The sequence below is a fragment of the Centruroides sculpturatus genome, unplaced genomic scaffold, assembly GCF_000671375.1.
Source record: "Centruroides sculpturatus isolate CEXI.00-Female unplaced genomic scaffold, Cexi_2.0 scaffold433, whole genome shotgun sequence".
NCBI lineage: Eukaryota > Metazoa > Arthropoda > Arachnida > Scorpiones > Buthidae > Centruroides > Centruroides sculpturatus.
The window spans coordinates 437,269-459,897 of NW_019384677.1; the positions used below are offsets into that span (position 1 = coordinate 437,269).

Sequence of the window (22,629 nt, forward strand, 5' to 3'; positions counted from 1 at the left end):
GTCCTTTTACTTTGCTCTTCTTGTCACCGTATCAAGGAATTGTAGGGTAGAACTAAATCCAATCTTGGAAGCTCCGTAGAGATATAGATACAGCACTCCATCTGATTCTGAGAGGATAGAAAATATAATAAATCTTGCTTACCCAAAATTGTTATATTGTTTAACTTAACGTGAAAGTTTAAATTGGAAAACAATTATTACAGTTATAAATTGTTATACTTAATCCCTTCATTTAATCTATTTAATACTCAATTATGTAAAGTTAAACGTTATTCTAGACGAGTTTACGTTTTAAATGAGTTTGTTTTGCATGTTTGAGTTCGAAATTTTCATACGTCAAGTATAAATTACCATAGATTAAACGGAAAAATGTTACAGCTTATCGTTAAAATTGGCAAATTTTTACATGTTTTTAAGGTTCTTTAAATTAAAATTTATTTCAAATTTAATTTGCTGGAAAAAAAACGCATTCACAAGAATAAATTATCATTGATTAAAGTCTATTGAACTGCCATTAAAAAGATTTTTTAATAGATTTTTACAGTCATTTAATGGTATAAAAATTTATATATTTTTCCTCAAAAAATTATTTTTAAAATACACAACTCATTTAATTGTTTTAACATAAAATCGAACATGAATTATCAGATTAAATGCGAATTTTTACAGAAAATTTTCTAACTTTCCAACTACAAAAATTAAATTTTCTATTTGAAAAATTTATGCAAAATTTTTTACAACTCTTCTATATTTAATATGCAGAAAAAATGCATATAAAATTTACCATTTTTTATATATAAATTTCTAGAGAAATCAATTTCTCTAGAAAAAAAAAAATCGTATATGAAATTGAGTGTTACGGAATGTAAATAGATCATTTTTAACACATGATTAAATTGATTTGTTTAGTATGCATAAACAATTGAAGATTTTTCTGTCTATTTCTACTAACAGATGGCAGCATTCTTCAATTTTTGTTACTTTGGTAGCATACCGCTACCTACTCCAGCATGCTACGTCATGAACTATATAGAGGCTGCGAAACATGGCGATGGTATTATCGTAGTGTCGGTATGGAGGCGTATTGCTATACATGCACCCGTATAGGATATGTTTCTGTAAATTTCAAATTGTACATTTAGATCAGTGGAACAACATAGGATATACAGTATAACGTATATTCAACGTTGGAACATGGCGACGGATAAGGTGAAAGTTGCTGTGCGGGTGAGGCCATTCAATCGAAGAGGTAAGTGCACAACTACGGCACCTACTTGCAGTCAGGCTCTCCAAATCATTTGCCACCCCCTATAAGAAATACTGGCTGATAGATAAATACACCTGATATTAAAACTCCCTGCTGGCATGCTACATACAATATACTATCAAGGATATTTCATTTTAATTCTGTTTATTTATTAAAGTGTCTATAGTATGGTAGTTTATATACCTCAAGGGGATTTTAATAATATATATACTATATATAACTTCATATTTTTTGTAAATATTTTTGCCATATATTTGATGCCAAAATATTTCCACTTATATGGCAAATAAAACTCTTTTATAATCCTGTCATTTGCCATTTAGTATGGGATATTTAATACCTATTTCACTTTTTCATTATTAGATTAATGATCATCATTTAGAAAATTACATAGTGTTACACACTGATCCATTTAAAAAAATATATGTATCAAATGTTACACCCCACATTGTCAGCTGTTATTGAAACAGAAGTAAGAATTAAATTCTTGTAACTATTAAATACCACTATTACATATTGTAAATATTTTTTTATAATATTTCTGACCCCCTTTTCTTGTCACCNAAAAAATCGTATATGAAATTGAGTGTTACGGAATGTAAATAGATCATTTTTAACACATGATTAAATTGATTTGTTTAGTATGCATAAACAATTGAAGATTTTTCTGTCTATTTCTACTAACAGATGGCAGCATTCTTCAATTTTTGTTACTTTGGTAGCATACCGCTACCTACTCCAGCATGCTACGTCATGAACTATATAGAGGCTGCGAAACATGGCGATGGTATTATCGTAGTGTCGGTATGGAGGCGTATTGCTATACATGCACCCGTATAGGATATGTTTCTGTAAATTTCAAATTGTACATTTAGATCAGTGGAACAACATAGGATATACAGTATAACGTATATTCAACGTTGGAACATGGCGACGGATAAGGTGAAAGTTGCTGTGCGGGTGAGGCCATTCAATCGAAGAGGTAAGTGCACAACTACGGCACCTACTTGCAGTCAGGCTCTCCAAATCATTTGCCACCCCCTATAAGAAATACTGGCTGATAGATAAATACACCTGATATTAAAACTCCCTGCTGGCATGCTACATACAATATACTATCAAGGATATTTCATTTTAATTCTGTTTATTTATTAAAGTGTCTATAGTATGGTAGTTTATATACCTCAAGGGGATTTTAATAATATATATACTATATATAACTTCATATTTTTTGTAAATATTTTTTCCATATATTTGATGCCAAAATATTTCCACTTATATGGCAAATAAAACTCTTTTATAATCCTGTCATTTGCCATTTAGTATGGGATATTTAATACCTATTTCACTTTTTCATTATTAGATTAATGATCATCATTTAGAAAATTACATAGTGTTACACACTGATCCATTTAAAAAAATATATGTATCAAATGTTACACCCCACATTGTCAGCTGTTATTGAAACAGAAGTAAGAATTAAATTCTTGTAACTATTAAATACCACTATTACATATTGTAAATATTTTTTTATAATATTTCAGATGATGAAATAATTTATTAAAAGCAGAATATAGGTCTGTCGGTCTGCCCTTGTGTCTCCAGTATTATAATTCTTTGGTCCCGAGTTTGATTGTTCATATTTATCACAAATCTGTTCTGCTTAATTTAAATCATTACAAAAACAAAATCACTTGAGCTGTCATTGTTTTTGTTTAAATTGAGAAAGCGATCAGTGATTATAAAGTTAAATAATAAACTTTAGTTTGCATAATTATTAAAATATTCAGTTTAAATGAAGTAACTTCTTTCTAATTATAATATAATAATTTACTCTTTCTGGTATTAATTTTGTAAATCCTACTCTAAATTTAATATATAATAATTAAATATAGAAAAATAAGAGAACTTGCCGTTTAAAATATTAGTTCTCGTATGCCTACTTATTGTTTAATTAATTAAATTCAACTTTATTTCTGCAAAGAAAATTTATTCGGGAAATTAATAATAATTATGATTAATGTATTTATTGGATAATGCTTAAATAAATATGAAATATGTTTTTCTTAATTTAGCCTTTTCAAAGATTCTATCTTTTATTTATGATAAATAAAGTGATAAATATATAAACTGTCAACTTAAACATGGAAACAGACAAATTAATTGGTTAGAACATTAGAATTTCTAGTAATAATTAAGAGTATTGAATTTTCTAATCTGATTAATATGGGCAGAAAATTTAATTATGATGTATTATTATATTTACTGATTAACAAACAGAAGCTTTTCTAACCATTGTCAAACTATATGTTAAACTATATTGATTGTAAATAATTATGGATACATTTTATGTTAATGACATTTGGACATTTATTTAACAGAGATTGAATTGAGCACACAATGTGTGCTAGAAATGGGTGATCAACAAACTATTCTCCACCATCCAAGCTCTACCAAAGGAGAAAGGTAAAATATGTATAAGATTTTTCAGAAATAATTTAATAGTTTACTGCATGTTGTAATTATAATTTATTCTGTAGAGAAACAAAATTCTAAGTTATTAAATTATAAATAAATTATTATTAAGAATACTAAAAAGTAATATTGTGTTTAATCTTAAAGACTGAATATAATAGTTTTTCCTTGAAAAAATACTGTCTGGAATTTTTTCCAGCATCGGGGAAAATTATTTACTAAAAGGAAAAAGTAATTTCATTTCCTTAATCAGAAATATTTAGAAAATAATTTTATAAAATGTGTATAAATCTGTAGAAGAGTGTAAATTGTTTATGTAAAAGGTCTTTTAATATATAAATATCTGAATAAAAAATCTTGGCAACAAATATTGTTAAATGCAATAAAAATAAAAGATAATTTGATTAAAATGTGAAATTAATATTTTGTTTTTTAAAAGTAAATATTTATTAGAAAGTAATATATTTTAAATAATGCAAATAAGAAAAAAAAATTTATTTATTTAGGACATTGGATTATTCAATAATTATTTAACAAGAAAGGAACTAGTCTATAACAATTTAAAAACAGTTATGCTCTATATTAAGTACTGATGACATGCAAATTCCTAATGCATGGCTTGACTCTTTAATGCTTCGTAAGAGGTAAAGGTCATCACTTATTCCAATTAGACCTTTCAAGAATGGAAGAACTTCCTGAATTGTCAAACAAATATTACATTGCCATATTTTAGACAATAAAATCGTCCTGTTCTGCGGTTTTCTGTTAAATATCCTTTCAAATAAACCAGACACTTTGGTATATGTAGGAAGTGTTTACTATGTTACATCACCTCTGGGGATGATGGCTGGTTTATTGAATAGTAGGTGGAATGAGGTGGTATGAAAGAACTAGCACTTATTAAAGAGAACCGTTCTGGACTAGCTTTTGGATAATGATGAGTACGGCTCCACTCGGATGTATCACAGCATGTTTTAGTCAGGAGCCAGCTGAGCTACTGCTGCTTCCACTTAATAATACAGTACTTCACATCTTTACACATACACTCATTGAGGTAATTAAGCATCAAAAGCATATTGATCAGCAGTCAAATGAACAAAAACTTTATTATTATTTAATTATTATCACTTTAATCATCTTATCGACACTTCTGTACTATGTTTTAATAATAACCTTTTTTTGCAACTACAAAAGAATTGCTGCTTGCTGCTGTCTGATAGAATATACAATAAAAATCATATCAAATTTTATTTAATTTTAAATTGTATGCCACATATTTTTGCCATTTTATTTTCCTGCCAGTAGTAATGCTTTTTTAACATAAAATGTATTATGTGAAATAATAATTTTAATAAACTTATAAATTACATTAAAGTAACTAATCTCGGCGCCAGCCACCTTATGCTATCTGGTTACGAAGGTCATTGTGGGTCGAGACTATCTTTCTACCGTGGGTGACGTCAGCGACAACAATACACTGTAGGTGACGTCATCACTTAAGATTAAAAATATTGCTTTTTATTTAGTAGGCGTGAATGTATAAATAAATGTATTACATTCGACTTTCGGTATTTTAAATGATTTTAAAATACTAAATTACAATTTTTGAATAATTTTACTCTCTGACAATTACGTTTTATTTAAAATCTAGGCCACTGAATTATTGCTTTTATTATTAATTACATCATACAATTTAGTTTTTTTATCATAAATTTTTTTGTTAACCTGCTATTTTATTGCGTCATTAACAACATTCTTCGACGTTTACGAATCTTTAACACCATTGGTTGCATCTTATCACACACTCCATTGGTCAAGATCGGATTATTTGTACTTTTTATACCCGTGACGTTTTTCAAAACTTTTATATTTTTATCTTTCGTCGAAAGATGAATTTTTATAATTATTACGTTTAATATTCTGAATTATAATACGTAATGACGGGAGAAAAACTCATGTTATTGATTTTACTGCAATAACTAACGCCATTGTTGTGTGAAGGAATGATTCATCACCGTGATACTGAAGAAAGAAAGAAAAAAAAATTATTAAAAAAAGTGATTCCCCCATTTCCTGGTGGAATAACCGTCCACGTGTATCGTGTCATTAACAAAGTCTCGTCAAATCTAAACATTGATGCGAAACTCAACGGAATGGTCGCGTATAGAAGGGCATGCAAAATTAGAGGAAGCAGGGCGGAAATCTCTTATTAAAGAGTCTTAATCATTTTATAAAATGCCCCTTTTTTAGTCCCAAACTTCCGCATTTGCTGAAGAATTGCCCGGACCTCTTATATCACCTTTATTGCTGGTATTAACAATGACTAATCATAACTAGCGTGACTGGTTAAGAGATTTATTCAGATGATTCTGGCCAAGGGCAATGTTTATAAATTTTTCTCTCTCCTTCCTTCCGTATCGTGACTTTTACCCATACAAAAACAGCTTTCTATAAACCTCATTTGTCGAATTAGTTCACGTCACTCTTACGTCACAGATTTTGAAAATTCAAATGCAAAAAATAGATTGTGATAGTAGCTCCCTACTGACGTAGTTATGAGCATTTGTCACGGTTGTAAAAGTGTTGTTTTATTTGTTTTTTTATTTTTTTCCCTCCCTCTTTTATCCTGATTTGATATTTTGATTGGAGTTCATCGAACTCTGACCTCGAAATCGTCTAGTACGATGTAGGCTAGTGTCATATTTCTTTTGTCTTAATTTTTATGGTTATGCAGGTCGTTAACCTTAGAAATTCGATTGAGTTATTTATCATCAGATAGAGTAGAAAAGCGAGATCGTTGAAAAGCCAATCCCTTTGCTTTTGTATTGAAGATTTACTCAACAGATAGGAACTTTCCCTATGTAAATTTTCTCAATAGAATTTTCCTTAAGCTACTGAATAAAAAAATGCTGCATTTGGATTATAAATAATCGTTATGAAATGTATACAATCAATAGAAGAATTATAGCAAAAATATTTATATTTGTAAACTATTAAAGCATATTTAATTAATGATAATATTCATTTAGCCGTGTTGTTTATAAGCTTAAAATTTTCTGTTCTTCAATTGAGTATTAGTTAGATTTATATAACATAAGCTAATTTAATTAATTAAATTCTACTATTTACCATTAGTAATATGGCTAGATTTGCCTATAAATTGAGAGCTGTTGCTTTATATTACAGTTTAATACATTTTAAAATATAAATTAGATTTCGAGCTTTAAAGTTTTTATTGAATAGTATACAATTTACAGTTAAAATTTTTAATTTTCTTAACTAGATCTAATATATATTAAATATATTATCATGTATTTGGAAAATTATTATAAATTTTGGTTGTAATTAATATTTTAAAATAAATATTGATTCATGCTAATACAGTTTAAAATTTAAAAGTTTGTATTTGTGGTTTGCTTATATTTTAAAATTCTGCTTGATACATTTAAGATGAATAATTTATTTTGATGAACATTCTGAATTGAATATTTATTTTGAAATCTTTTCCTTTTAATAGAAGAGGCATTGAATGTGAAATTATTTTAAATATGTGCAAAATTTTTGAGATGATTATCTTGAATATATTAAGTGTAAAATTAGCATGCACTTTTTTAGATTATTTATACATTTTTCCTTAAAGTGCTAGGAAAGTAAGTGCAAAATATTTGCAATATAAATATATATATATATATTTATATATGATGAGTTAACATGCTTATAGAGTTACATTTTATAAAATTAACATTTAGAAATTCATTTAAAGCCTGAATAAAACTAAATATTATATAAAATGTCCTAGTGTGTAAAGTATATTAACTTAAATTTAACATTTAACATTTTTCCTGCAGCAGGCATCTTATTGCAGATTTAGGTAATGTTAAATGATAATCAAGAATCTGAAACAACTTCTAAGATTTCAAATGTCATTTTTAATATTAATTAGGAAATTTGTTAAGGAGGACTGCTAATGAAATTTTTTTCTATTAGTAGCAAGTGGAGAAATGTGTACAGAGAATTCATTTCCTTACAAACTTTACTGTTTTCCATTAATTCTAAATTTAATTATTGGCAAGAGAATATTTAATTCTCTCTGGAATGACAAAAGATGTCATTAATAGGTAATAAAGTTTTAATTTGAGGTGCAAGAGAATTTCACCCCAAAGAATTATAAGCATTGCTCAAGTTTTTAGCCTAGAGCTGGAAATCTAACTTATGATTGCAATTTATTATCATTGTAGTGGTTGTAAGAAATTTAATAATTGGGAAGAGTTTTCTTTTCTTTGAGCCAGTTTGCTTGCAAGTAATCACTTTACTGTCAAAAATGTTTAGATATTTCTTGGCTAAATATAAAAATCTCTGTTGTATTGTTATGTGATGAATCATAAATATTGTATAGGGTCATTGCCACATTAATTTGCACTCATGTTCAGTCATTGTGAATCTTTTCTATAGCGTTTTATGTTATAGCCAGCAAATATTAACTTATTTGTTCAGTCTGGTTGCTTGTTATTGTCCTAAATTACTGTTAGGTGGAGTTCTAAAAAAGGAAAACAAAATAGCTCTACAAACTATTAATAATCTACAAAAAATTATGATTATCATTGCTGCAGTGTTGATTTGAATTTCCTTATTTTTTTGACACATAAATAATTATATTCTATGCACTGTTGATTTTTAATATATTGGGTAGACATCCTTTTATAATAGGAAAAATTTTGTCAACAGTGTGTGCAAAAATTGTTGCTAATTATTCCTCATTTTTCTCAATTTCCTTATTTTCTAGATTTAGCAGAAAATGAACTCTTAAATTCGTAGTGTTACAAGTAAATTGTGCAATTATTTTATTTTTCTTTTGGAATTTTGATGATGCTTTCCAGATTTCCTTGTTTTGTAGAAGTCTGAAGATGCCAAAATTTCCTTCAGCTTCATAATTTTGTATGGGTTAATTATTTATTTAAGCTGCAAAAAGTTTTTTCTATTCTCAGATATAACAATCAATCTTTATATATATATAAATACATATAAATTTATTTATTTTTTCCTTGTTTTCATTCATCTTCAGTGAAAGATTGCCTGACAAAAATTCAGACATTTCACGCATTTTTAATCCACTATGCTTCGATGGTACGTGTAAATTTCCCTGGAATAATGTGTCAATCAGAGGTGATGGATACGTGATTCTTTTTCTGATTCAAAGCATGTGTTATAACCACCGAAACCATTTTCCTTCTGCTGCAATTTTGATTTGACAATAGAAGTGAATCTCCTTATTATGGCCGGAAACAAAGTCTGTGAACCGAAGATCGTTTCAAGAACGAAGGGTTGTTAGTTGCATGGATTGACACACATGGTTTATCTAAATACAACCATAATAAACATACACCAAATATAGAAAGGAGGGAGTAAGAATAAAAGAAAAGAAACAACAACAAAAAAAACCTCTTTCTCGATAAAGGATTTTGTTTCTCTCATAAGAATTTCCATAATCTGAAAATCAATACTATAATCAATACATTGTATATATACTTTTTTCTTGGTTAGAAGTAGCGAAGCGTTTACAGTTGCGGTGACATTCTAACCTTAAAATGTAAGTAACGTGACATTTTCTGTCCTTCGTTCCGGAATAAAAAAAAACAAAAAAAAAACCATTTAAAAATAAGAAAGTGATGCATATAAATATAAAAATTTAAATATAAATTTAATCTTATTCCGTTTATAGATGAAGATTTATTGAGATATTGGCACATACCAGAAACGAATAGTGCGTCGAATCTGAAAATTTTTACTTATACTGTATTAACTTTCTGGCAGAGGTAAAGTATGGAAATCGGTCAAAAATGACCTCCCCAAGATTTTTTATTTTTGGACTCAGAGGACTGAAATGTCGAGAAATGCAAAACAATTCAGGGGATTTTTCTGTATGTATGGATGTTAGTACAGTAGAACCTCGATTATCCGCCCCCGATCAACCGACCCCTCGGTTAACCGACCGTCCTAGTCCGCAAATTTCAAATGTCCGCTAGTGATGTGGCGCTACAATATTTGGCTATGTCTTGGCTACTTTAATATTATTTTTACGTGTTTTAGCTGGCAACACTCATTTGACCATGAAAGGGAGCCAGTATTTAAACGAAGCTTAATTTTCTAATTTTTAACGATACAATAACGACGATTATTATTTAAAAAAATTTTTGTTAGGCTTAACATCGATGAAAATTCAACGCAAAATAGGTTAATAGCAATATACTAATATACTAATTACATGGGATATAATAATATACTACACTAATAATGGATTTTTTCATACTTTTCGGTTATCCGACTTTTCAATTATCCGACCAACCCCAGTCCCCAATTAGGGCGGATAATCGAGGTTCTACTGTATGTGTTTGGGGGGCACGTTTTGTTCACTCCGTTTGAAGCTTAATAACTCCTGTGCTTTTTGTCGAAAATTTCTGAAATTTTGCAGGGATGTTTGTCTATTAGGGGATCGATGCTATTAAATTTTGGTGATTAAAAGTCGAGGGAGTGGGGAAATAAAGGGGGTCGTGTGTATCTCCAGTAGGGTCGGACTTATTGACGATTTTACTCGCACGACTTTGACTTTTATTAGCATTTACAACTCTTTATAATATCAATCCCTATCCTCAAAATTAAGCTTTTTGCTATTTTATAATACAGTAGTTATTTTATTTTAAAAAACTTGTTATAACAGATGGCGCTACTAAATGTTGCCGGGAAAGCTACTAAATGTTGCCGGGAAAGTTAAGCAACTCGTTGCTGAATTTTTTACTGTGTAACAGCTAAATAATTTTGCACAGGACATAGTTAACTTCCGGAGCTATCTTGCCAAAATGCCCTCATGTACTGTACAACTGATTGAACCATTCAGCACAGTACAGTCGACCCTCCCTATAATTACGGTCCCTATAATTACGATTCCTATAAAACTATACGTATTTTGGAAATGTTGAGTCGGATTAGTCTAGAATCGATTAATTTTATGGAAGAAAACCTTTCAATCAGCCGTAGTCCGTAAACTTGACACGTGTCGGGCTGTGATTGGAACGACTCGTAAGAAATCGGATTCCTAAAGAATGGAACGTATTTATATCTTATAGGGGGGTCGACTGTATACTACACCTCTCTCTATGAATTTGAAGCTGGAGGCTATTTTTTAAAATAAATTTCAGTGGCCTTGCTTGCTAAATATTCTAGTTAAAGACTCACTACACCAAGCTTTCTACTACTTTGCAATTGAAGTATGGGACAAAAAGCATTCTTTCATAATGCCTCTAGCGCCAACCTCTATCTTGCCGTTACAATAGCAAATATTTAAATATTCCCCTGTCATTGTTAACGCCATAATTCTCTCTCCCTGGCCATCTATTTGTGTAGTACTCAGAGTGGTATAGCTAAATAAATTTAAATGTGTTTTGAATTGATTTAAAAATAAATTTAGAAGATTTGCAATGGTATGAAAAACATGCGAGTAATTATTTTAGACGTTTATTTATTGGAAAAAATCGTAGATTAAGCCTTCCAGACTGTATATTAGTGAGTTTCTATAGTTATATTTAATAGAAAAACCCTATAAAAATATTTTTACCGTTAAAACTGTTGTGTTACAATATAAAGGTTGATTATAAAGTCCTTGCACAGCTTTAATGATTTTTGGATGTATACACGATAGGAATACATTATGAACGGCATATAAAAGTTAAATTCTTAAAGTTTTATTACGTCTCACAGCTATTAGATGGACTTCAATTCCAGGAACCACATAACACCTTTTCTTCCACTTTCCATTTTCAATAGGTTAAAAGATTTGAAAATAAAATTTATTTATAGAAAAATTGACGTCATCAGCACACAAAAATTTTAGAAATTGAGCTTTTATGTACTGTATCCATATATGTCATATATCTACATTTGTGCAGGGAAATAATTGATTTATGTATAACGTGTAGCAGTTTGAGAGGGGGAAAGAAATAAAGAACATGTACACTAAGAGAGTGCTTAAACGTAAAATTAAATATTATTCAACACAATGAAAGCTTTTAAGTTAATTGAAATTTGAAGCATCGCACATTTTAATGATTTGCCAAAATTTACTGTGGTAAGAAGCGTACAACGTTCTATAATACAGTAAACCTGTCTGAAACAGAACCTGAATAAAAAAACCGCCTAAACGGGAAAAGTTCTTCGAAATGGAACGATTTTTTTTTAATATTAAAAAGAACCTGTTTAAAACGGAAACCTGCCAAACCAGGAAAAATATTTAGTACCGTGCGATTCCGGTTTACACAGGTTTTACTGTATTAAATTCTGAATTTCTCTGTACAGAGATATGGATCACTTAGTGAAACGTAACAGTCTATTGAATTAATTATGAGTACGTAACAGCGATTTGAAGGGTATTTATTAAATAAAATAGTATTGTAAAGCATGTATAAAATATAGCGAGTAAAGAAACGTAACATTAATTTCGCGAGTATTAGAAGTTAAAAAATGTTAGAATAGATCTGTTGGATGTGACTGCAGTTAAACTTAACAATAAATTTCGAAGATATGTAGCAGTTAAAAACGTGATAAACCTAAGAGATCTGTAGCAACACGAAGGATTAGATTAAAGTAACGTAACAGTAATCTGTTAAATATACAGAAATTAATGTAATCCGCTGTTAACAATTCATTTAATAGGTAATTGAGATGTGCTTCGAATAAAATGACATAGTAACAAATTAATAAGGAGTGTTTAATGTATATAAGATAGGCTTCATCTGAAAGTAGTAACAATTCAATAAAATTTATAGCAGTTATAAGAACGTAATAATAAATCCGTGTTAACTGTAACGATAAATCTTTAAATAGCAGCAAAAAGTAATAAATTCACGTGGAGTCTTAAGCAAAAATGTAAAAAAAAAGTAACAACAATCTGTTCGACATAAAGAAATTAAGAGAACGTAACTGTGTACGTGTGACGGTGGCAATTTAGATTCAAATCAAGATGTGTATTGAATAAAGCAACACAGGAACTTAGTGTAGATAGGCTTTATCACACAGCATGAAACAATTATATATTGATATGCAGCAGTTACTAGAACGTAACAGCAAATTTATAAGATGTGACTGCTGTTAAAGTGACGATAAATCTCAAAAATAGAAGTATAATACAGTTAAGAAAAGTAATAAATCTGCGGGGTATAGTTATTAAAGGAAAACGTATCGAATCAATAGAAATATCAGGAAATTTTAAGCGACTTTCAAGGATGTTTAGAAAGCAAAAAGTATGACAACAAATCTGAAAAGATAGGAAATGATTAAAAGAATTTTTTAAATAATAATAATAATAAACGAAGATTTTAATGAATTTTCTACACAATCAGTAAAGATGTAGTTATAATGTATAATGAGTAATTTACAAATTAGAAGGTTCTCTATGGGGGGAATTCAAATAAATTTGTTCCATATGCAAAAATAAGTATTAAAGAGTTCCTAAAAGTTTAGTGGAAAGAAATTAAATATTCAGTTGTAAAATTTACATAAAAATAGTTTTTGTATTACTCTTGGGAGTGATCGATTTTTCTTAATTTCTAAACCTTCTTTTTTAGTCTCCTTTTTCACAAAAATTGATCTTTGTCTTATTCATGTTTTTACTTTTTTAACTTATCTTTCATTTATTAAATGGTTTATTTTAAGTAATCAAACTATATTTTTACATTTTAACTAAAGATTTTTGGATTTAGTTCACTTTTTTCCCCCAACATTTTCCAATTTAAAATTGATGAATTTGACTTTTTTTTTTCTATGAACAAATCAAACTTTTGTAGTTTAAATAAATATATATTTTTTAAGTATTTTTACATAATTTTTTAAAGATATAAACTTACGCATATTTAATTTTTTAAAAAATACTTTTAGCTAAATGTGTTAAAGATTAAATGTGCGATTTAAAAAATGTTTTTTAATGGTTTGTGGCATGTTTTTTACATTTTTATAGAAACCTCCCCACTTTGATATAACGCGGATAAGCTTAGAGGATAGTTCTGATAGCCAGTGTAAATAAATTCTTCGGTAATATTTAATATATAAAAATTCGTATCTTGTAAAAAGCTATGTAAAAAAATCTGGAAAATAATCAGAATAAAGCTGCAAAAATAAACTTTCTCGCCGTTGATCAAGATTAGTTATGAAAATGTCACTTTTGATCATTGAGGAGTGATGCAGAAAACGTTACATAGTGTTCAAATTTTTCTTGTGCTTTGAATAAATAAAACAGAATAAAAATTATAGAAGGAAAAGATTCATCTTAACTAAATATATTATGCGTAATCCTTTGAATGTAATCAAACTTTGATGACTCGGTTGGTTTCAAAATGAGTTTCTCTTTTCTATTGACTTTCTTAGCGAATCTAAGATACTTAATATAAAAAGGGGGATATTGAGAAAGTCGGAGTCAGAGAGGGATTACACTACACATTCTTATTGCTCCATTCTTCTCCACACACGAATCGGTTTAATCAGCGTATTCGGTATTTCAGTTCTGAAAGTTGTAATTTAGCGAGCGGTTACTGGTTTTACAGTTGAGGATTTCTTCTGCTTCTAAGAAGTAATTGGTTCCATGGGAGGAATATGGTTATCCTGAAGGTGTAACTACTTTGCCAATCGAACCTTCTCTCTTTCCTTTCTTGTAATAATCGACTTTTCGAAAACATTGCTGAATAAAACTAACCAAATGCAATAATACAAAATTCTACAACACGATGATGATGATGATGATAAATTCTTTCCTCTTTTATCGCATTTTTTTAATTAATTTCTACTGAAATTTTACATTTATAATTTCTCTATAGACTTAAGAAGTAATAATAATAATGAATTGGATAATATAATAAAACCTGTATAAACCGGATTCGTGTGATTACCAATATTTTTTCTAGGTTTAGCATCTGTTCGTCTTTACAATATTGAAAATCGAATTATTTTCCGTTTAAGCAGGTTTCAGATTCCGCTTTAGACAGGTTTTTACTACATAATATTGAGTTATGAAAGAAGAATCATTTAATTTTTTTTTTAAATAATGAGAATAAATTTGATTATTTATAACAAAAGGTAACAAGTTGTTAGCAATCAATATTTCATTCTTTCATTTCAGTTACATTAAAGATTAAGTATGTGTTGTGTTATGTAAATAATATTTTCTTAAACAGTAACATTTATTTTCTTACAAAATTGAAAAATTAATTATTGAAAAATTATCGATCGTATTATTAACCTGAAGCAAATAGAGATCATTGCTCTTGAAGATCAATAAACAGATATAAGCCTATTTATACTGCATGTTATACATGTTTGCATAGCTACTATATGTTTAAGGGTCCCACATATTTGCTTACTAAACTTATAAATTTATAGCCCTATAGGTGCTTAGCTTGAATAAAACAAAAAGTTTTAACATAATAAAAATTTTTATAGCAAATTTTCCTTAAGCTTTCTTCCAGATTTTATTGGGTTATAACACAAAATTGACATTAAAAANAAATTTAAATCATTTCTTTCAGATTTAATTATAATTATGTAATTAAACGAATTTGGATTCGATCGATCCGTCTGTACGTTATTTTTTGGTTGTAGTTTAAATGAGGAATCTTTTACATGTAACATGAAAACGTCTTTAGGAATTTTAAATTAAATTTCTCTCTGTGTTTCTAGTATTGGATTTTTATTTATGTCGTTTCTTCGCCATTTTATTCGGTAGATGAATAATTTAGCATTTATTTTCAAAAACGATCGTGAATATATGATAAAGTTTGTATTTCATTAAATTTTAAGCATGGAAGAAACTAGGTTATTGTTAGAAGGTATGCGTGTTTTTTTTAATATTAATCTTATTTAGTTTTTATACATCATCTTCAAATAGATTTCTTCCTGAAGGCTAATTCAAGATTAATTTAAAACATCACTTTTTTCCTTCCCTTCTTCTTTAAAGAAAAATATTTAAACTGTCTTTCGTATAAGGTTTATTTTCCTTTCAACTATTGATCTTCATTCTTAAGTGGATAGTCATAAAAATCTAACCCGAATCATTTATTTTTTTATTATTTTTCTTTAGAAATCTAAGTAAATTACTTGAACTTAATAGTGTACTTTAATTAAAGTTGGAGCTTTGTAATGTGCGGGTACTTGAATCGGTAAATGTCATCTAACCGAAGCGCTGTAACAAAAGCAAATTTTCTTTGATAATTACAACATTAGTATCTTCTAATTTGTTCTGTTCTTAAAACTCGACACTTTATCCTGTGATATTTTTCTTATCGTTTCTTTCAATTGGGACGTAAAACTCCGGAGTAAATGTCGAGAAAGAATCATCGTATCAGCTACCAAAATAAAGGTATTTTCTGATCGTAGGATACCTCGTTCGGCTACTTTACTGTTAAAGGATGCTATTTCCCAAAGGATAGAAAATCTCGACAGCCGAACGTGCTGGGTAATTCTATCAATCGCTGTGTATTACACCAGAGAAATCGTTAGTCTTTTCAGTTTTTCTTTTCCTTCAGGTGAAAAGAAAATACATCAATAATGTGAATGTTGTTTAGTTAGAAAATATCCAACTAGATTTACTCTGAAACACATATCCATAAAAGTAATCAAATGTTTTATGATGCAGAGAAAGTCTCATTGGTTTAACGCTTAGAAATGCACAATGTACCAAGAGTGTACTGTATTAGGATTTTTTGCAGTTTGAATTTCAATTGCTATATGATTGATGCACAGTGTACCTTCCATTTTAACATCTTTATGATTCTAATTATCTACATTTTCTGATTAATCGCGATTGCATAAATTGTATTTACTGTTAAGAAACAAGCTTAAAGGCGGTTTGCGAGACAGTGAACTTTTATAATCTCGAAGTATAATCTGTTCAGCAACAACATTTCAAATGCGAATAAATGACTAAGCTTAATCGTTAGCTTTAATCGACGTTGTGGTATCTTACTTAGTAATCAAGGAGAAACGAATGTGCCTAATTATATGAAGCAGTATTAATTAAGATAATATCTCAAACTAGGCTGAAAGTAGTTATATAATGGAAACATTATCTTACACACAAGGTATCATTTTATTTGTGAATTACACAATTTCTCCGAAAGGGAAGAGGATTTATAATGAATATCATTCGGCAACAACCGTAAACTTTCATATAATTTCTATAATTTGAACCTGTTCCGAAAATAAATTATACAGCATTTATCAATTGTTGAATTATGTATTTACTACGAGTGTAGTTTCTTTATTAAAGTAAAACCCGTTCCTAATACATATAAAGATTAAGTGAAGATGATAAATAAGAATTATTAAGACTCGAATAAATTAATCTAGAAGTTTAGAAAGCGGAGCCTTCATTATGATAAGCAAACAGATCTTATTCTCTGATCCTGTAAGGGGTGACCTCCTCACAGCACGAACGACTCTTGGCATCTCGTAAATCGACCAGCTTAACCGCTAATACTGTGCCAACTACAGAAGGTGAATTATCATCCAGTTCATCAATCAACAACGTTCGGGTGTGATTTCATCTATCGTGTAACTCGTTTTCCATTAAGGAACTTAAATGTGTATGTTTACTTTACACGCTAGTGTAATTTTCCTCCTATACAGGAAAGGCAGCCTTTACCTTTAGATTTCTTTAATACGTTTTGTGGAGATAAAAATCGCATTATTTATTTGTAATTATATTTCAATCTTCGTATTTCTAGAATGATTTTCTTCACGTTCCAATTTAATCCGGGCAAAAAAGTTTCGCGAAGCAATACGAGCCGGCGATTTTATTATAATCAATTCCCGTTTCAAAGAATGGTTCGGCTGTCGAAGCAGGTGTTCCTGATATGTTTCATGTCGTAGCAATGATTGAAGTAGAACACTAATGAAGAAGAGTACGACACAACGTCGCCATCATGTTTCCATTAAACCTCGATTCAGCAGATGAATGTCGGAGAAGGTAACATTGCTAGACCTTGAGACTTCATTCTGATATTATTTAACTTTTTTTTACAATTAACCTGATCGAATTTCTGAGTTTTCCCCTCTATAAAAAAATAATAATAGTAAATTTCCAACAACCCGCTGGATTTTTAAGTACTGTACAAAGATAATTCTTTTACACGATTTTGTATCGGAGTAATTTGTTTATCAGCTCAATTTAGATAAAATATTTCTTCGTTAACGTGTATAGATTGGATTTCTGGATGGATTTTTTTTTCTCTCATATATCTTTAAGTGAACTGTTTAATTACATTAGTGTCAAGGAATATGTACTCGTACGGTACGATCGTGTTTAATTAAAACATCTGTTTTCTATGCAGGTAACTCTAGCTGAGTTAGAATACAATTTCGTAATAACTGGCGACAAAATTTCCCCTAACGATCAATTCTAACAGTAAAGTACAATAAGATACACTTTTTTTTTTTTTTTTGTATTGATGTACAATCGACCATTCGTGATGTGAATTATATCTTCCTTATTTCTATAAGCTTATAGTTTAGATTATTGAGTTTTCGTGTCTATTTTTTTCGCATTTTACGTTACGCTTCCGGAATATCTATCGAATTTTTGAAACTAGAATACAGTTTAATAGCTGTTTTATTCAATTTCAAAATAAAACTTTCCTTTTTTTTTATTCCTCCCCGACATTGAATTCCGTTAATAATTGTAAATCGTTAAATCGAGTTTTTATGAATCCAGACTTTTAGGAAATTCTAGAAAATGCGAGGGGGGAGAGTTGTAATTGTTCACGCATCCTTCATATAATTTATTTTCTCTTCACTTGGCGGTGTTCTTTAATTAGAGGCTAATTATTTTAATTATATCTCGACACGTCGTCTCTTTTTATAGCTGTTGTATGATACGCAGGGATTAGGAAATACGTGTTTTTCTAACTTAAAATTTCTATATCTGTGCCGACATTGTATATAAATTATTTATTTTTGCTTCATGCCATTTTGTTACGGTACTGCCCTCTGTTGATAAAATTTCGTATTCCGATGTTTGAATCTCGATTTTTAAAAGATATTTTATGGAAACGTTCGATTTCACGCTCCGTAGCGTCATTCCCCGCCTTGTTGCTTAGCAACCCAAATCAGGAAATATGATAAGATTGAAATCACCATATTTTATTTAAAACATATATCGGAAAAGAATTAAATTCTATTGCTTGCTTAAAAATTTAGAATAAAAAGAAATAGCCGAGACCAATTTCTTGGCTAAAATTATAATTCCTGTTACGGTCTGATTACATTTGCGATAACAACAAATCAAGCAGAAAGTTACACTTCATAATACTGAAAAATAAATGCTAGGAGGAGTCTTATTGGCTAAGATTTTACTACGCCTTAAACAATGACGTCACTATCTAATTTAACAATTTTAATTTTAAGTAAGGAAGTGTTGCCATATTATCAGTAAAAACTAAAAATAATAATAAATTCTAATCACGGAAAGTCAATATTAAGGAAAAGGCATATTAATAATAATTTATAAATGTATAATAATAATAAGTAATTTAATTTTTATTACTTTTTATTCAAATAAATGTGTAAGAACTATTACGTGCAAATTTTTAATTACTTTTTCTGCAAATCTATCATTGAGGATAGATTATTATTTTTTTTAAAACTAATATTTAATATGGAGAAAAATCGTTATTAATATTTTAATTAAATTTGTTTACTTTTAATGAAAAGTTAAATGTCTTCAAGATGAAAACTGTGTTTCTTACTGACGTTTTAATCAACGAAAATCGATTCTTTTTATTATCGAACGTCTAATAGCGTAAAATTTTAGATATTATTTTATGTTTAAATACCCAAAAAACTTAAAATTTCAATAATAGACGTCGATAGTGATTAAATCACGAATAACGGAAATTAGATTACGTCAGAATTACGTATTTTAAAAATTTAAATGTCAGGAAGTTATCAGTGTTGCCATTTTAAAATGTTTTATCTTTTTTTAATTATTATTATTATTTTTTTGTTTTAGTTTTCGTTTTTAATTTTGATCGAAATCGAATGAATAACAATTATTATTCCTCTAGGGGAATTTACATTAGAGAAAATAATGAGAGATGAATTATTATATGCACTTTTGTCGTAATTTCCGGCGTGTGGAAAAGAGAACTATATGGAGTAATATTTGACTGGAGAGAACCAACCATGTTAGCTGACTGGATCGATATTAGAAGTGCTCTGGCAATGAAAGAGAAGATTTTATTTCATCACTAAACTTACAAACATACAGTATTTCTAAGTTGCACTATAGCTTTGGCGATAAAATTTGCATTGGCTTCTATGAGAAAGTCAAAAATGCAACATTTTAAATTATCATAAGTTATATCTCGTTGCCATCATAATTTCGAAAATTGATGCTTTAAAAATTAAGATAAACGAGTTATTTCTAGTGGAAAAGTCATTTATATTGACCGATTAATTTTAATTTTTCAAGTTGTTTTATTTTCCGAAACTGTTTCTTCTTTGCGGTGATAAGATTAAAGGAGAACCATTAGCGCGTTTGGCGGGAAAGTTTTGGAATGGAGCCAAAGATTCGATGTTGCACTTGTGTTTTCAGGTTGAATTAATCCTCTCCTTGCTTCACGTTGACTATTAGTAGACATATTTTGGATTCCTTCCAAACTATCGTCCTCTAAAAAAAGTATTCATTATAAAGTGATATCTTTTGCTGCGTCCGAAATACAATATAAAAGTTTTTTTTTTCTCTCTTTGGTGTTCCTTTGTAAAGAGTAAAAAATCAGGAAGAAAGTGATGATTAAATTCTGAATTTTTCAAAATTCAACAGCTTAAGTTTAGAGTTTTATTTGGGATTTCAAAATTAAAGATTAAATACAGACAGAATTGCTGAAGTTTCCTTGCTTTTCTGGATAAGAATTTGGTATCTCAACAGACTTCTTAAACTCCAGTTTTTACAATTACTCTAACAAAAGATAAAAATCATTTCAAAACGGACAATGAGATGTAACTACTGATGCTATTATAATTTTAACTATAGTTTCAGCGCCTCTATTGATTTTTCTCAGTAATTTCTGTGTGCTGTAACTGACTTTAGAAGAAATAAAAAAAGAAACATCAGTTGAAGATATGACTAGAATTTGTAAAGAAGCTTGAATAAATAAAAGATTTGTAAGAACAATTTTCGTAGTGGTTTTTTTATGGCGAATTTATTAGATTTGTGGAAGGGAAAAAAAGTAGAACTTCGATTTAAAAAATTAACAAAATAAAACTCGGAATTTCGGTTATTACTCCTAGTAACAAAAACTAAATTCTTCTTAATGAAAGTCTCGAAAAATATATAAAAAAGAAGTAAATAAAAGTTTGAAATTCATTCAATCATTAATCATTTTCCCTTGTGTATATTCTCTATTCTCTATTTCGTGTTTAATATTTAGGATTTCAAAGGTATAAAATTCTTTTCTTAATACAGAAAACATGTTTTATTAATAACAGCAACTATAATAAAAATCATGTAATAGTTCTTGATTTAACTAGAAACTAGTTGACTTATCAAAATCACAAAAGCTTATTTTTTCCCTTCCTCTTTTGATAGCAAGTTAGAATTGCTTTGAGGCATTCTTAGCTTTGAAAAGAATCTGCAGTCTGTCTACCTTTCTCATATTAGTTGACCTTTCTGTTCGAAAGTTATTCAATTTCTCCTCCCTAAGATCAAACTCTCAATAATAGCATCTGCTTAAAGAGCTTTCTTAACACCTTTACCCTCTCTCGAAGCAAGCAGAATTGACACGCAGGTAACGCAAAACATGGTAGATGACTGAATTTATTTATTTTAACAAGAGAAAAACACGTGTGTGATGCGTATTCAAATATATATATTTGATGCTAATTTTTTGCTCAAAGAACAAAAAAAAATTTCTCTCCTTCGTGCTAGGACATTTTACAAAAGATTAACTGCCATTTTTTTTTTGTGCGCCCTTTCAAAATGATTGATTACGTATTTTTCTAGTAAATATTGAGCTTTTAACTGTTCAAAACTGTTGATTTTTATCATTCGCAAATAGATAAATGATTTTATCTGAACCCAATGACATACTGGAATAGATTTTTTGACATGTGATTCGGATTGCGTCAAAGTATCATCGTCATTTTCGATTTAGTCATCCGTCATTACTTTTTAAAACATTATTATTGCCATGACCTGAATACTTTTTTCACATATATAACTTATATATATATGTAAATAAATATATGTATAGTATATATTTATTGTCGAAATATTAACTGTAAATGCGACAATACGCTTACGAAACATTACAGACGTCGAATCAGCTGACTCGTTTCAAGGTCGCGTATTGGATATTCACGAAATAATTGCGATTTTTATGCTTTCTAATTGTCGTAACGTTAATTAACTCAGTAATATCATGCGAAATTATGTTAGGTACTACCATATGTTGAAATTTTCGTGTTTTTATTGTATTCTCGCGAGATTTTCCAACAGTATGCCGAGGACACCGCATGTAACGAGTTCGATTGAGAACGTCATATATATACGGACTGGGAACACTGGTAGGTTGTGTTGAATGAAAGGAGAGACGGTTAGCACTCCCCTTGATAAGGACGGAATGGCCTCTGGGCCTCAACACAAATACGGTTAAGGCACTGCCGCCTACTTAGCGGCACTTAACCAAATTTTTTTTTCTTGTTTGGACCCCTCTGTTTCGTCATCACAAATTGATGACGTCACACCGATTCGACATTTCATGACGCATCACGCTTCACTTAAACTATCTCTAAATTCGATACACTAGGTCTACTATTGTTATTGCGTGTGCGTCATAATATGCTGGGGAAGGCTC

At 29.2% G+C, this 22,629-nt stretch overlaps 1 protein-coding gene and 1 non-coding gene across 2 annotated transcripts in view; both read left to right on the forward strand.

Moving 5' to 3' along the window:
• The first annotated feature begins 1,999 nt into the window (after nucleotides 1–1,999).
• The window catches only part of LOC111626882 (kinesin-like protein KIF13A), a 152,821-nt gene continuing 132,191 nt past the window's right edge, over nucleotides 2,000–22,629 (forward strand). The window contains exons 1-2 of the mRNA XM_023370403.1: nucleotides 2,000–2,249; nucleotides 3,649–3,733. Coding sequence (XP_023226171.1) covers nucleotides 2,195–2,249; nucleotides 3,649–3,733 — 140 coding nt within the window. The 5' untranslated portion in view covers nucleotides 2,000–2,194. The remainder of the gene's footprint in view (nucleotides 2,250–3,648; nucleotides 3,734–22,629) is intronic.
• LOC111626890 lies at nucleotides 22,347–22,469 on the forward strand. Its single transcript, XR_002756944.1, has one exon. It is a non-coding gene; the product is annotated as a U6atac minor spliceosomal RNA (small nuclear RNA).